This window comes from Ciona intestinalis, unplaced genomic scaffold (assembly GCF_000224145.3).
Source record: "Ciona intestinalis unplaced genomic scaffold, KH HT000047.2, whole genome shotgun sequence".
Lineage (NCBI taxonomy): Eukaryota > Metazoa > Chordata > Ascidiacea > Phlebobranchia > Cionidae > Ciona > Ciona intestinalis.
Window position 1 is genome coordinate 160,700 of NW_004190369.2, and position 15,074 is coordinate 175,773.

The 15,074-nt window shown below is 35.3% G+C and overlaps 2 protein-coding genes across 3 annotated transcripts in view; one reads left to right on the forward strand and one right to left on the reverse strand.

Moving 5' to 3' along the window:
* Window positions 1-6,954, forward strand: part of LOC100176613 (DNA (cytosine-5)-methyltransferase 3A-like) — an 11,534-nt gene extending 4,580 nt beyond the window's left edge. The window contains exons 4-14 of one of the 2 annotated variants that reach the window (XM_002126323.5): window positions 575-745; window positions 1,140-1,236; window positions 2,525-2,643; window positions 3,084-3,160; window positions 3,513-3,690; window positions 3,953-4,069; window positions 4,475-4,676; window positions 4,858-5,116; window positions 5,656-5,847; window positions 6,263-6,598; window positions 6,640-6,954. In XM_002126323.5, the coding sequence (XP_002126359.3) occupies window positions 575-745; window positions 1,140-1,236; window positions 2,525-2,643; window positions 3,084-3,160; window positions 3,513-3,690; window positions 3,953-4,069; window positions 4,475-4,676; window positions 4,858-5,116; window positions 5,656-5,847; window positions 6,263-6,422 (1,572 nt within the window). In that variant the 3' untranslated portion in view covers window positions 6,423-6,598; window positions 6,640-6,954. Of the gene's footprint in view, window positions 1-567; window positions 746-1,139; window positions 1,237-2,524; window positions 2,644-3,083; window positions 3,161-3,512; window positions 3,691-3,952; window positions 4,070-4,474; window positions 4,677-4,857; window positions 5,117-5,655; window positions 5,848-6,262; window positions 6,599-6,639 lie in introns of both variants that reach the window. The other variant, XM_026837996.1, reaches the window with a different exon arrangement.
* The window catches only part of LOC100175212, a gene marked incomplete at its 3' end in the record, with an annotated part of 276,802 nt that overhangs the window by 160,624 nt on the left and 101,104 nt on the right, over window positions 1-15,074 (reverse strand). The window lies entirely within an intron of this gene.

Genomic DNA, 15,074 nt, shown 5'->3' on the forward strand with positions numbered 1-15,074 from the left:
TTTTATATAAATGATGATTAGGTGAATGATTTAACGTTATTTGCTGGTTGGTTGGACACTTATATGGTTACCAAATCAAACATCCAATGCCTTTTGAGGATAACCCTGCCCTCACAAGCAGCATTGGTTTAAGAGTTTCTCAATGAAAGCTTTGTTACTTTCTTGTTTAAGTCCGTGTTGGTGCTGTAAACTTTGTTTACGCCTTTAATATGTTTACAAGTCTTTACTTAAATAATTATTATGCTGTTTGGTCGCTTCTAACGCTGCATGTAGCTATACTTTCGTAAATAATTGACCTCATTGCTAAATTCGTATGTTTTTCAATGCGTTTTTCCCATTACTGCTACCTTTTTTTAAGCAAAATACATGACGTAACAATTGAAAATAATGGTGTTTGTGACGTATAATAGGCCTTCTAATTTCAAACGTAAAATGTGAATTATCAGGCCGTATCTCTAGTAGGCCGTGTATATATATATAATATAATGTTTTTTCTTTTAATCAAAGAAATATGTTAAATAACGTCATCTTACTTGCTATTTTCATCTCATGATCCCACTCTTCCCCGAACCAGCTAGAAAATGGAACAGAAGAAGAAGAAGAAGCAAGTATTGAGTTTAATCCCAACATTGATGCAGCTACCCAACTACCCATTGAAGAGATCACTATCTTAGATGATGTGGAAGTATGTGGGGAAGCTGATAAACAAGATCAGGTTGAAGCTGATCCTCCCTTGTATGATGAGGTAAGTCTTTATTTATGGCCGCCTAAATCTGGATACACAATGTCCACGTACGAAGTACTTGGTGAATTTTTATTTTTGACAAATTTGTTTACAAAAAAATTAAATTTTTGTTTTTCCAATACCGAGTCTGCCCCGGACTTATTATTTTTATGTTAAAGTCTAAAGATGTTTGCATGTGTATTTCAAAAATGCTGCACAAAACAAGTTGGAAGGAAATTTTGGCAGTTTTAAAAGTGTATTTTAAATGGCATTTCCTTCTTACCCACCAGTCACTTACAACTTGAACCACTACCACCAGTTATATTATTACTTTTTACTTTCTAACCCAACAGCAGGTTTGACGATTTATTCTTCATCTCATTTTAATTCCTTATAACCGCTGTTTTATCTCCAGGGTTTAAACAACAAAAGTAAACATGATGTTGGTTTGTATTTTGAACAAAAGCAGAAAGTGTTCAGGAAAGTAATTGAAGGGGTGTTGGATATTAATGGTAAGTAGGGAAAAAATCTCTTCAATATATATTAACTTTTAAATATATATACACTGCTATTATGTCGTAATTAGTTGACAGGCTAAACAATAGCTATTATGATGCAATGAATCCACGTGTAAATGTCTGCTATTTCGTTATAAACATGCTGCTTGGCTGAGGGAAAACATTTAAGTTGTTTATCACTCCAAAATAATGTTGCAAAACTAGTTACCCTGCGGTATTAACAATCGAGATTGTTGACATAATCACAGTTGTACGGCAGGATCAAAGCCACAGCGTCGCTGCGTTCTGCCTTATCGCGAAGTGCCAATTAACGAATGCAAAGAGTTTTAACTAAAAACATTTAATTATACTTTTGTTATTTAGAAAAATTGCTACAAGACTATATTTTGATTTTTTTAATGACATGATCATTTTGTAAATGCATTTACTACCTCGTAATTTTACTAACTAACTAAAAGGAATTTTAATAGATGACAACCAAAAATTACTTATAACCAGATGATATCATACCTTGCAAGTTGATTCACTAAATCTTGTCAAAACTTACTAAAACCCGTTTATTACAAATGAAAATCACAACATAACCATAAAAACAACATGTAGTAGCAACGTTGTTTGGATAATATAGTACGCAAATAATTCATGTAAAAATTGCTACATAATAGCCTACCTAAAGCACTTAATAAAAAACAAGTGTTTTTCAAATCCACATTTTTAACTGTTAACTTAGAAAGGGAAACACCAGAGCAACATAGAAATCAATTAAAACCCCTTTCTTTGACAGAATGACATTAAAACCTTGATTTTTTTGGGCAGAATATGAACCATAATCCTCAAATATCGCAATATTTGATATAAGTTTATTAAAAACTTTTACATTTTATGTCACCTTCTTTAAACATTGTATTGGAAGATAATTCCTTCCTTTTTCAAAAAAACCAACTGTGAAAATTTTTACCAACTATAAGCAAACTTAATTTTTGTATTCGCATGTTTCATAATGCATATTTTCACTACTAGTCTCCAAAAGGTTAAAACTTGCAAATTAGGCCAATATTGACACCATCAGTAAAGGCTACAAGTGATTTAACGCAAAATGAACTTGGCATTAACCTAAAATCGACCATTTGGCTGCAACACTGGTAAATACTAACTCAAATCTCGATGAAATGGATGCATTTTACAAATTAACTTTTTAAGAAAGTTTTAATATCATATGCGTTAAAAGTTATTTGAAGCATGTCAGACTATACTTGTGTCTAAAATTTCTTCCTTCCTTCAGACATCTGTTTAACATGTGGTAGCTCGGAAAACATAACTGATGATCATCCATTATTCCAAGGTGGTTTATGTGAAACACACAAGACTATGTTTCAAGATTGGTTCTTTTTATGCGATAAGGTAAACCACTTCTTACTAGTCTCAACCAGTTTTCTTATTTTACAAAATTCAAGGTTTTTTCGATGAACAACTCTGGCTTAAATAAAACCTTGGTCTCTGACATGACTTGTTGTAGGATCTTAAACTTTATATTAAAATAGTATCTTGCTAGAGATAGGAGTATTTAGCCAACTATAGCCTAAATCCCTGTTTACCTGACAAGCAGCTGTGGGAAATTTAGAAATATTTTCTATGATGCTCTAATTATTTTTTGCACACAAAAAGGAGTCCAAAAATTTAAGCGCAATTAACCAAGCTATATTTCTCTTGAATGTAGTTTAAAAATTTGTATGTGTAAAGTAAAGTATATTTAAGTCCACAGACTTCAAAATCCCAAACAAAAACTAACGTCACAATTTACAAACCTTACTTGCAATGTTAGTTAATGTAGTTACTTGTAGGATGGTTGCCAAAGTTACTGTACAATATGTTGCATGGGGGAGAAAGTTGTTCTGTGTGATAATGAAGATTGTGGAAGGTATGTTTTGTATTTTAAATATTGCTTCTGTTCACAGGTGTAACATTATAGTTGTCTCACTCAAACATTTGAATAGGGATGACATTAATACGTTTTGTTTCCCCCTTAAAACATAGGAAACCTCATTGATTGGTGAATGCAATATACTTTCGCTCTGCTTGTTTGTATAGACACCTAACAGCAGGGATTGCAGGGTAAACCCAGTTTGAGTTGCAAAACTGGAGTGCGTGAACACATGATGTCACCCTTGTTTTTAATATCTAAATAAAATGGCACCCGTAGCCATAATATTACTCCTTTTTACTTTTAAGATGCTTTATGCTTTTTATTTATATATTTATCTTTTCTTCAGATGCTTTTGCACAGACTGCCTTGACCTTATGGTAGGAGCCGGCCAATATGATAAACTTGTTCCATTGGACAAATGGTCGTGTTATGTTTGTACCAATGATAGCAGTTGTAGCTTAATCGTCAAGCGTGAAGACTGGCAGGAAAAGTTACGCCTTTTGCACCCGGAAGCCAAATATCAGGTTGGCTTCACTTGCTTAAAAATATTATGTAATGTATATGTTGGTACCAGATGTATTATGAGTGTGAAAAAGATCTTCTGGTGTTTATTTTTTATATAAAAGGATAATGTTTCAGGCTTCCACTTGCTAACCACTGTACAATGGCAATCCTTTTAGGATCAAAATGCAAAAGCTTTGCTTGCATGCACAACAGCATAATACTTATTACTTATTTTCACATCACTTTAACCTCGCAGTAAATTTAATGCTTATTTATTCATAGAAACTGGTAGATGTTCCAAAACCAATGTCAGTTGGTGAAAGAAAACCGATTCGTGTTCTGTCTTTATTTGATGGAATCGCTACCGGGGTGGTTGCTTTAAAGCAGCTTGGATTACAGGTGGGTGGGTTAACTTCACAAATCAAAGTGCTTGTGTTTCATTAGTTTAATTTGTTTTAAGATTGGTGTAGTTTTAAAATAATATATATTTCAATATATATATAATTATATATATATATGTAGGTGGTAGGCCACTAGGCCATATTGGTGAAAACTGTTATTGAAATTTTATATTAAAAATCTATTTTTATAAGACCATAACACAGTAAATTGTGTAATTGAAATTCGTTTGCATGTTTCCTTATTAATTTTTAATTATTGCTCTGTTTAATGAATTTTGACCTTTAAAAAAATGTGGTTTATATTTTGTTCCAAAGGTTTTGTGTTTTGTCAGTAGCTGATTGTCAATTGAAGTGTCTCACTAAGGTTAAAACCTCACGTCTTTAAACAAAATATTTTTTTTAGATTCAAAAATTTGTTGCATCTGAAATTGACGAGGCTGCGATCCGATTGGTGCAGAATCGTCACCCTGAAGTAATGCACGTTGGTGACATCACAAAGCTAACAGACGATGACATCACTCGTTATGGCCCGTTTGATCTCGTCATGGGGGGAAGTCCTTGTAATGATTTATCGGGTGCCAACCCAAGAAGGAAAGGATTGCTGGGTGAGTTGTTCTTATACCATGTGTTTTGTTCAATACACCTCGTGCCCATTTACGTGTTACCACATATGTAACTACCAGTTGATATAAGTGCAAGCAAGTGTAAAACTTGGTTGGTCACCAACCTCAGGATATTTATAAATTCTGTTATTTATTAGTGTTTTATTGTTAATGTTTACCACAGATCAGGAAGGCACAGGTTGTTTATTCTTTGATTTTTTTCGCGTCCTTCGAGCTGCAGAACCCCCACGTTGCGACTGCGACAATAAGGAACATCAGCGTCCATTCTTTTGGCTTTTTGAAAATGTTCTATCTATGAAAATGGTTGAAAGGGAAAGAATATCCAGGTTCCTACAATGCCAACCAGTTGTAGCGAATGGTAGAGCTGTAAGTGCCGCTGCTAGACCAAGATTGTTCTGGGGGAATCTACCAGGACTGCAAAGGTAAGAGCATTGGAAAGATGGGAGACCAAAGGTTATTTTCTTATAGGCTTACTCTTGTTGCTCCTAGCTGTGTGAATATACTTGCGCAACTACCAGGCATGAGTGTACTGTGTTGTTTGATCTTATCCCTGTACTAAGTTTAGTAGAAAAATGTTACAATTGTTGTTAGTGTCTTGTCCGCTGTTTTTTTTGTAAAATATTTCTTCAGTTTAAACATGCTTTTAAAAAAATATGGATAAAACTTGTATGTCTCTTAATTTGTGCCTATACAGCCCGCCTTGCTGTGTTTCCACAAGCTTTTATTTTATTACACGTTTAACAAGAAAACCACACATTCAAATTTTTCCCTAAAAAAACAACCACAACATTTTCTGGCATTGCAACACAATGGCGCACGGCAATAAATGATGTTATGTCACACTTGTTGTGACGGAATGGCCAATAACAAAACACAATTTGTGACATTATACTTTATTGTTTTTTTATTTATTTAGCTTGTAGCTTCGATGATAGTTTTAACACCCACCTACTTTGGCCAGTTTAACCCTCACCCCATCACCTGGTGATCGACTAACTGTGCAAAGTTGTCTTGAACATGGAAGACTTGCAACCATTGAGAAGTTAAACACCATTACAACTAGATCGCATTGTCTTTACCAAGGTCACACAAAACAAGCACCAGTAATGCACATGGGTAAAGAGGATGTGTTGTGGTCTACTGAGGTAGAAAGGTGAGTGGATGGGATGTTTTTGCCTGTATAAAGTTTTAAATGTTTTAAACTCGTGGACCATTTATTTTTGCTATCTATCTTTAATAGAAATGTGATTATTGCCATTTTATGCTGAAACTTGTTAATGAACCAAGCTACACAGTTCTCAATATAGAACAGTAAACACCCTTGTTATGCCTATGAGAGAAGATCTCCATTACCATTAAAACTGTTGTCTCCCACCTTTGGGGAAGCCACAATCTATATTATCTGGTGAGGTCCATGCATCCTGGGTATTGGGGTAAAGGTCATGGTGTGGGTCGTAGGACCTCACTAACCTAGAATAGAGTACTTCTGTCTTGCCTGTCACAATAAATAAGCATTGATTATAAAATAATGACAGTTCACTCAGCTTTAAAACAGCGTCCATTTTCAGGATATTTGGATTACCTGAGCATTATACTGATGTGAACAACCATGGACCAAAGGAAAGGTTGGCGTTACTTGGTCGCTCATGGTCGGTACCTGTTGTGAAGCGGATACTTGCGCCACTACGAGACTACTTTGCATGTGGGGAAGTCTTGGAAAAAATATGATTCGTATTGGGTTCATACTTTTCAGGGCTTACTTTGCCATAGAACCTTATTTTTATGAAAATAGAAAAAAAATTTTTTTTAGTTTCTATGGCGTATAATAATGCTTCTACTAAATGGTTAAGAATTAAGATACTATGTGTTAACCATGTTAATGCATTTATGTGTTATATTTTGATTCTTATCCACGGCCTACTAGAGATATCTCTAGTAGGCCGTGTCTTATCAGATTATGCTATTTTATTATTAAGCAATTATTTAGGAAATCATCACTTACCTCATTGCTTACGTTAAAATAAGCGTTGTGTTTACTTAGTCAATTTATGTCAGTGTGTAAAATGTTTCGCTTTTTTTTGCGCTGTCGTTTTAGCGCAGCTGGAATAATCTTGAAATTTGTACAACTGTTAGGTAGCGCTAAAAAACAATCATTTTTCGTAAGCGTAACGTATTACGTAACCATTGCTTTTGTGTAAAACACAATAACCTTTATAATGCGTTTCTCATGAATTTGAATAAAAGTAAAGAAAATATTCAATTTTGTGTGCTTTGTAACGAGAAAGTGCGATAAAACAAAATGGCTGTTTGTATGGTATAAAAGCTATACTTCAATTAAAATATTTTGTCCTATTTTTGATTTATTTAACGATTCACGGGACAGGTACAATTTAAAAAAAGTAAACTACGAAAGTTTGGGAGTTCTAATGTGCTGATTCATCCAGTATATCGAAATACACATACTGTAGCATTTTTTCGTCACTCGTTGAATGGGTAGCGTACCGGTAAAAGGAGATTTGAAAAAAGGCAGGTCTTACGCCGAGTCCCGTCCTCCCCCACGCGACTATACGGTAGAGTGGGGGAAGATGGGACACTTAAGCACCTATATTGCCCATTAGTTCCAAATTCAAAATACATGACGGGTTTTCATTGATACCATGAATTAGTACTATCATTCCTTAAATGATTGACAATAATTCCAAAACTATATTAAAACACACGATAAGGAGTTAGTTAGTGATTCGCACAACAGGTGAAATTTTACTTGGAAAGCATGTAGGGTAAGATGGGACAGTTTAAAATTGTTGTTAATTTTGATTAATAAGTGTATTTATTAATAGGAATACCCGTAAATAACACAACACAATACTGTACGCTTTGAAAATCTAACATAAACAATCTTTTCCTTGCTCTAATAGTATATTGCTACAGTTTTAACATGTTACCTACATTGTATGCGAATTGACATTGTTTAAACGTTAATGGATAACAGTCGATAAATATTGTATCCTACAAATGTATATAAATTTGTAATAACAGAAAATTAATAATAACTATTGATAAAGTTAACATTTTTGCTACAAATTAGGTATTACTACATTGTCTTTCGTACAAGTTACTTCTCATAAATTATTTCCAAGTGCAAATGACTGAATTTCGAACATACTTTCTAAATAATATATTGTTACTATATCAGTAAACTATATTTGAATAACCCCTGAGGTATAAATTGTTAAATTCAAAATAAAAACCTATACAAAACTACAGTTTGGGGGAAGATGAGACACCAAATTGAAATATTGTTATATTAACAGTATACTGCAACTTGTAGTTAACCTACCGAAATTAACAGGCTGTGTTAGTTTCTTTGCTATTATGTAAACTTAATATATGCATATATATAACTTTAAACGAGACTTTTTTTATCCCAAACTAAAGTCATATTGACTCCTTCCAACTTCCACCGTGCGTATATGTCTCAGTTTTTTCATAAATTTAAAACATACTTTAGGAGACTAAATCAAACTGTACAAAATACCCTAGTTGTGTTTATGAATTTATGAAACTATTAATTATTCACACTCGCAAACTATAAAAATTTATCGCGGTTTTTCTATGATTTAGCGAGCATTCAAAATTAGCACCTTACTAATTCCCATATTTTTATCTGTTGAAAGAATACTGTTTCTGTTTAAAATATATTTTTTTAATATTTAACAACAGTAATCGGCTTTTTTATAGAGTCGTGATAATACTGTCGAATAATTCTGTAACATTATTTTTTGATTATCATTAAATGGTGGTCCGTAAAAAAGCCGTGATGTCTGAAAAAGTGTCCCACCTTTTCCCATCCTACTATATATCTTTAAACGTAACGTGTTTTGGATTTATTAAATAAACGATCCGGTTTTATTATGTAAAAATTGATGACAAGCTGTAAAGGTTCAGTATATTAATGAAACTTAATGTAAATACGCTAAACCACGGTCATTATAACATCCTATTTTAAAGAAACATTTCAAGAAGAAAAAATGTTAAAATTTCGTTCGAATCGGATTATTGACATGTTGTATAAAGTTTCGGATCCGGAATCGCCTATAATCATTTCACTTCGTTAATTAATCAATTAACCAAACGAGACGTCCACTTTGCGTTGTTAAAGCGCCAGTGGGAAATCAAATCAAGTTTGTCCACTATGTTGGAAAGGTGCTCATTCAGGCGCAAGTAATCGATCAATCGATGAAGAATTATGGCGATGATTCGCCTCGATGGTTCAATTAGCGACCCTGCCATCTGATAAGTGAATTCACGCTTCGCAAGAGACAGGGCGTTTGTTTTCGAGCTATCGATGGATTTCCAAATGCCCTAAACGCCCTTGCAGGCGGCAAGTCCCCTCTCGACTAAGCAAAGCGATTTACAATCCCAAAACTGAGAGATTTGTAATTATTTTCCGGCGCCGTAGCACAATTGGTTAGCGCGCCTGCCTCTAACCCAGTGGTAATGTGTTCAAGGCTCGTCGTTGTTACCATTGTGGGCGTATACTTGGGCAAGGCACTTAATGGCAATTGCTCTAACCCAGTAGTGTTCAATAATGGGTTGTCCAAATTATCAGCCACACGTACAAAAAAATTCACGAGTCCACGAAAAATAATAACCGACGACGTAACCTATACTTGGTAACTCGTAAGTTGAATGAATGAATGTAAGCACAAGAGGTGTATGAACATTCATATTATAACGACTGCCGTTTTCCGGCAACGCGGGGATAAAGTAAGTTACATTCATTCACTCACTTTTTACTTTTAGGTGTTTTTGTTTAAAGGTGAATAATATCTTTCTTGTCGCCGTGGTAATTATTTTATAATGGTATAACATCATGGAATCATTTAGAACGAAACATTTGTTTTAATTAAAATAAATTATATCAAATATAATAATAATAGTATTAACTTTTATTTGTCTCTTCGATTGCGGTAGCGAAGATTTAGAAATATTTTAAACGAAAAGACAGGATATAGCGACAAAACAACAGTCGTTAAAACACGCTTATAGTTAAAAATATAATAACATTTCGTTGGAAGAAAATATAGGCGTGGTCGCTACACCTAGCAGACAAACGAGCCAGTTATTTTATTTAAGTTAAACTTCTAATACATTAAAAGTGTGCGTAAAGACACGACCTGTACAATGTGGGGAGTCGGCTTTAAAGAGGAATAATGGAAAACAAAACCCCCCAAAAGTAATTCCACCACTTGTAAATTCTAGGAGTGCATTACTGAATACTGTCACATTTTTTCGTCTATCATTAAATGGTTACTCGTAGAATGTGATTTATTTAAAATGGCATCGCCTTATGCCGAGTTCCGACTCCCCTTATTCTCTACTATGAATTTCAAACGGCATTTTCCAATTAATTTACTCGTTAATCAAATTCACGTCTCACCTAAATTCCAGAATCCGTAATACCTTTAACTATATTTCCATAAGTAATTTGCCCGTGGTTTCTGTAAGCCACAACGTTGATTGTTGACTTCGTGCAGCTGCCACTGTGTAAACCGGCTTTCAAAAATCAAGGGGCATAAATTACATGGACGTGATTTGCCGTAAAGAGTTTGTTTCAATTTGCTGCGGACCAATATAGGGACGCCACTGTTACCTCTGACGACCACAACGATTGGCAGCGTTCAGTTCAACGCTCACTAATCGGCGTCCTCAATACTAGTGAGTTCTCCCTCAACGAAGTTCAAATACCGCTGGTTGATTACAGCCGATTTCGTTTCCATATCGCCCCGTACACCTGTGCACATTGTAGGAATTAATAACCTGTCCAAGCACGCATAAACTGTGATAAGGAGTCGGAATCCATAACGGCAGTCGATTTCAGGAGCTTCATTCGATAAACAGCTAATTGCCAGAGTGTTGTTTTCCTACGCAGTTATATACGCCCAAGTTATCGACAAAGCCTACAACCGAACGTGCCCTTTCTAGGTTTGTGGGCTCAGGTTCCATCCACCGCCGTCGTAGTTGTTTCAAGCCGGGATTAATAAATACGTTTTTGATCGGGTTCGTTTCAAAGTTAGAGTGCTCGGTCTTGTCTCTGAATTTGGATCTCGGCCAAATCCGCCATTAAATCTGTCTCCGGATCCTGATGTGACGGATTTATGACTGGTGAAAGTGTCGCTACTCCGTTCACGCAGGTCAGCGACCGACAAAGCTGTATTGTGATTGCAACCGTTAATTTTGACGCGCCTGAATGAAGTATTTGAAGGTTTTATTTGCGTGCATGAATTAAGATTTTTGTGTGTTTAAATTATTCTTGAGATTTAGGTGAATGTTGGAATACTTGGGGTTACATCGCTCTAAAATCCTTAAGTATCCCTTCCATTATGCTAGATTTAAACACTCATGATTAAAATTTTTGCAGCCCATGCTAGGTTGTTTATTTATCCGCTTTATCGTCTACTTTGTTTGTGCTTGGCCACCATTGCTTTGAAGAAGCGCAGAGATTGAATAGGTGGCCATATAGTGTAGATAGGTCAGCGTATGTTTACCGTTCGACATTTGATTGAGTGTTAATTGCGATAACGAAGACAAATTGGCCTCCAGGTGTTCTACGGAAATCGTTATTTTACAATACGCTGTATCAGAACGATTTGTCACAGGTGTATTCATACGGTAGGCAAAAGTATGGACGACTAACCAAAAGAGAAGAGGGTAATAATGTTATTAAAGGTTTAGGGAACATATCTCTGTAATGTGCGATACGCTTATGCTAGATTGCATATAAATTAAAGGCAAAACATAACGATGTCCCTATCATCTTAACCAAAGCCATGGAAATTTTATAAAGAGTATCGATATTACATTGGTTTTAGCTTTAAACGCAAGCTCATTAATCCGAGATACGACAAACGTCTTTGTTTTATAAGGCAGGTAGTTATTTTGATCGGAAAAGTTGATTTGCCAAATGGTAATACATTTGTTGAATAGTAAGGTTTGGATACATTAGCTTAAAGCCACGGTAGCTTGATTAATATTATAAGTTTACTAGAACGGCGATTTGTGGTGCAATATTTTAATTGCTTTGCGATCTAAACTAACCATTTGTTTGGGAGCTCTGGTCTAACAAATTCAAAGAAAATTTAGATATTTTTATTGCCTGATGTTATGTGATCATTCACCTTTGATTTTCGTCTAGCCATTCAATTGGGTACGTATTCGAAACAAAATGGCGGCATGTCTGCGGTTCTTGTCGTTTCCAAAATCACGACCGTATGCTGATTTTTTGTGATTTATGGTCAACAACCATAAACCAGGATTTCCATATGCTACTTTAGTGGATTATGACGTCCTTCGTCGTCACAATCAATCATTACGTCAGCAGCACGTACCTTAAATTTGAATTCACATTTAATTTTGAAGGCGAGGCACACATAGGGACGGTTAATCAGGCGCTTACGACGTATATTACCCCACTATACGACTCTACCATCACGTACAGCAAGCCCCCCTTCTTAATAAAGCTATTGTTCTTTTGAAACAGGTGTCTCGTGTTTACCATATAGAGATTCCCCTTGATAAGTATTGACCCACCATCCAATAGAAAACGCATTTATACAAGCAGATTGCGCCATGACGGTTAAACCACAACGTTTAGGAAATTTCAAGGGCCAATCAAACGGAAATAAATTAAAAACAAATGTTTAATTTTGGCCGAGGTTATTTTTAAAACGAAAACAGATTTCTGGCTGTTTTAAATCATTTTCATTTTAGCCTAAGCGTCCGGAATGCTATTCTTAGTAATCTGCTTACTCATAAACTGATGATCAAAGTAATTTACTTTTTCCGATAAAAAAATACATTAACCCAATTGGGCAGTTTGAAGCCAACTTGTTTTGGTGCCTACCGCTAAACTGCTCCCTTGACGTAATATTGAATTAATTTTGGCAATTCCGATGCCAGATTAGCTCGTTAATTATTCGCCGTTTGCCGATTCCGTTTATCGACTTATTGCGGCGTGCTGACAACTCCTGTCGTCCTGCATACATTGGGCAGAAGCGCACTTAAACTAAATCAACCGAGGAACGACGCTCTTGGGAATTCCCGGCGGGCGAGCGCAGCTCCAAATCCCGCCGACAAGTTTACGAACGCCCGATCTCCGGCCTTTTGAAGGTCAATTTAGCGCGACTAATTTAAAAATCAATACGCTAGCCATTGGGCAAGCAACGATCGCCTTAATTGGGCAATCGGGCAATATATTTGTTCGCATTAGGTGAAAATTTTCAGTATTTGAATCGATAGAGTCAAGCTGGCTTTAATTAATTAGTTTTTATCCAACTGAAGGCGTTTAAGCGGCTAACAGGCTTCACAGCATATACGCTAAATTGTTTAACCGCATTTTGTATATAAGGTTTATTCCTTATATATCAATCAAATGTTTTTTTAACAATTGTAAGTTTCAAACTGTTATACCTGATCTGTCTATTTAAAAACATTTGCAAATTACGATAAAATACATTTTAAAATGAAACAAATTGCTAAACATGGTCTTTTTATCTCGATACGTTTGTTATTACGAGAAGAGTAAAATAGGCGCTGTCTGTACACTACCATGCATGTATTACTAACTATATAGATTAGGTTGGGGTAAGTTCATCCATTAATATTATTTTATCGCCCCATGTAACTGTTTCTTCACAAAATAGCGTTGTACTTGTTAAAAACTCAATTAGTAAATATGGGACTCTGATCCCAACGGTATCTACTTTACCCGCAGTGATGATGTATATCATGTTTTAAAAATGTTTTGATTTGGGTTTGCAAACAAAAGTATAATTTTGTTTCCACTTTCCTTTGTGACGTGTTCGTCAGGTGACGTCACTGTATCAATTCTTACGTCACTTAGCAACAGCTCTGTTGGTCGTCGTTTCCGCGACCATTGTTACAGCGCAGGTTATTCCTTTCGTTTCAATGTCGTTTGTTACGTCACACTTGCAACGGAAGACAAACACAATGGCGAGTGTTAGGCAACAATGAGCAAACAATAACAGTAGCACCTGATGCACGAAATACAACACGTGTGCAGACCAGACAAAGGTCATACAGCAGCGGCCCACGAAAGCTCGTAATCGTTGTTTAACGAACATCTTACATAATTACCTTAATAAGCCTTAATTGCTCGCAAGGCAAGACATACACGGGTGGATATTAAGATAAAATTTGAGCGGTCTGTCTCAGATTACATTTTAATTTTCCGGGTTTTTAATTAATTGTTGTCTTGATATAAAAGAATTAGAGTCGCAATTACGAGGCTTGTGGTGTGGGAGAGATGCTTAAATTAAAATGAATTTACAAATTAGGTGAGATATGTATTTTTATATAGCTATAATTGCCTGATTCAATTTAGCGTAAAGTGACTCCCGATTTAAAGGCTTTTGACCGATTTAAAAAATTTAAAACGTAAACGTTATTAAATAAATTTCTTATGCCAGTCTAATGTCCATTTTCTTCATTCAGAATGATATATTGTGCTGTGGAGTATAAGGTAATTACCATTAGCACATAGTTTCTCATATTTCCTAATCTTGTTTTGAACAATTCACAATACTCCTTTAGAGTCGTTATGATATGCTTATATAAGTCTAAAAATATATTTTTTTGGCTGAATCGGAAAAATAGAAAATGGAAATATAAACAATTTACCAAATAGTTTACATCTAACAATAAAAATGAAAGCGTCTGTGACGTAGCCGCGCGAAACAATTCACGCTTCGTTACGTCATAATCAATTAGAGTGCATGAACTTCTCGCTGTAGGAGCTAAGTGGTAGCAGCGGTTGACACGATTATGGATGTTACTTCCCCACCCTGACATTGCAATCAAACATATTAGTCCCTATAAGCACGGCGCTAATCCTACTTAACTTTGCCGATACAGATAACATAATCCAAAGCTAGAGTTTGCTGCATTTACATGGGCTCTGCAAGGCTACGTGTTTTATATGAGCTCTATAGAATGTCAGATTGGTAAAATAAGTTTTAATATTGGAGTTTATAAACCAAACCGTTTACCAACAAGTTCGCGTTTACGAGTGAAGGACTAACTTTAGACAGGTTCCCTAGTGTGCCTTGCCATACGACCTCAGATCATGTGAAATAATATACAGATCCGGTAGATAATACCACATGGGTAAAAACACATCAAGTAGATTGCCCTTTATACGAAGCAAGTTACCACGGATTAAATGTTATATGGAATATAGTGCGTTATGAAAGCTTATGTTTTATTACTCGAGCTCAGTTTATTTTAATGAACCAATCACGCACAAATGAATGTTCGCGGTGAGTTCAAATCGATTCCACCAACCAGAATTCCTTCATC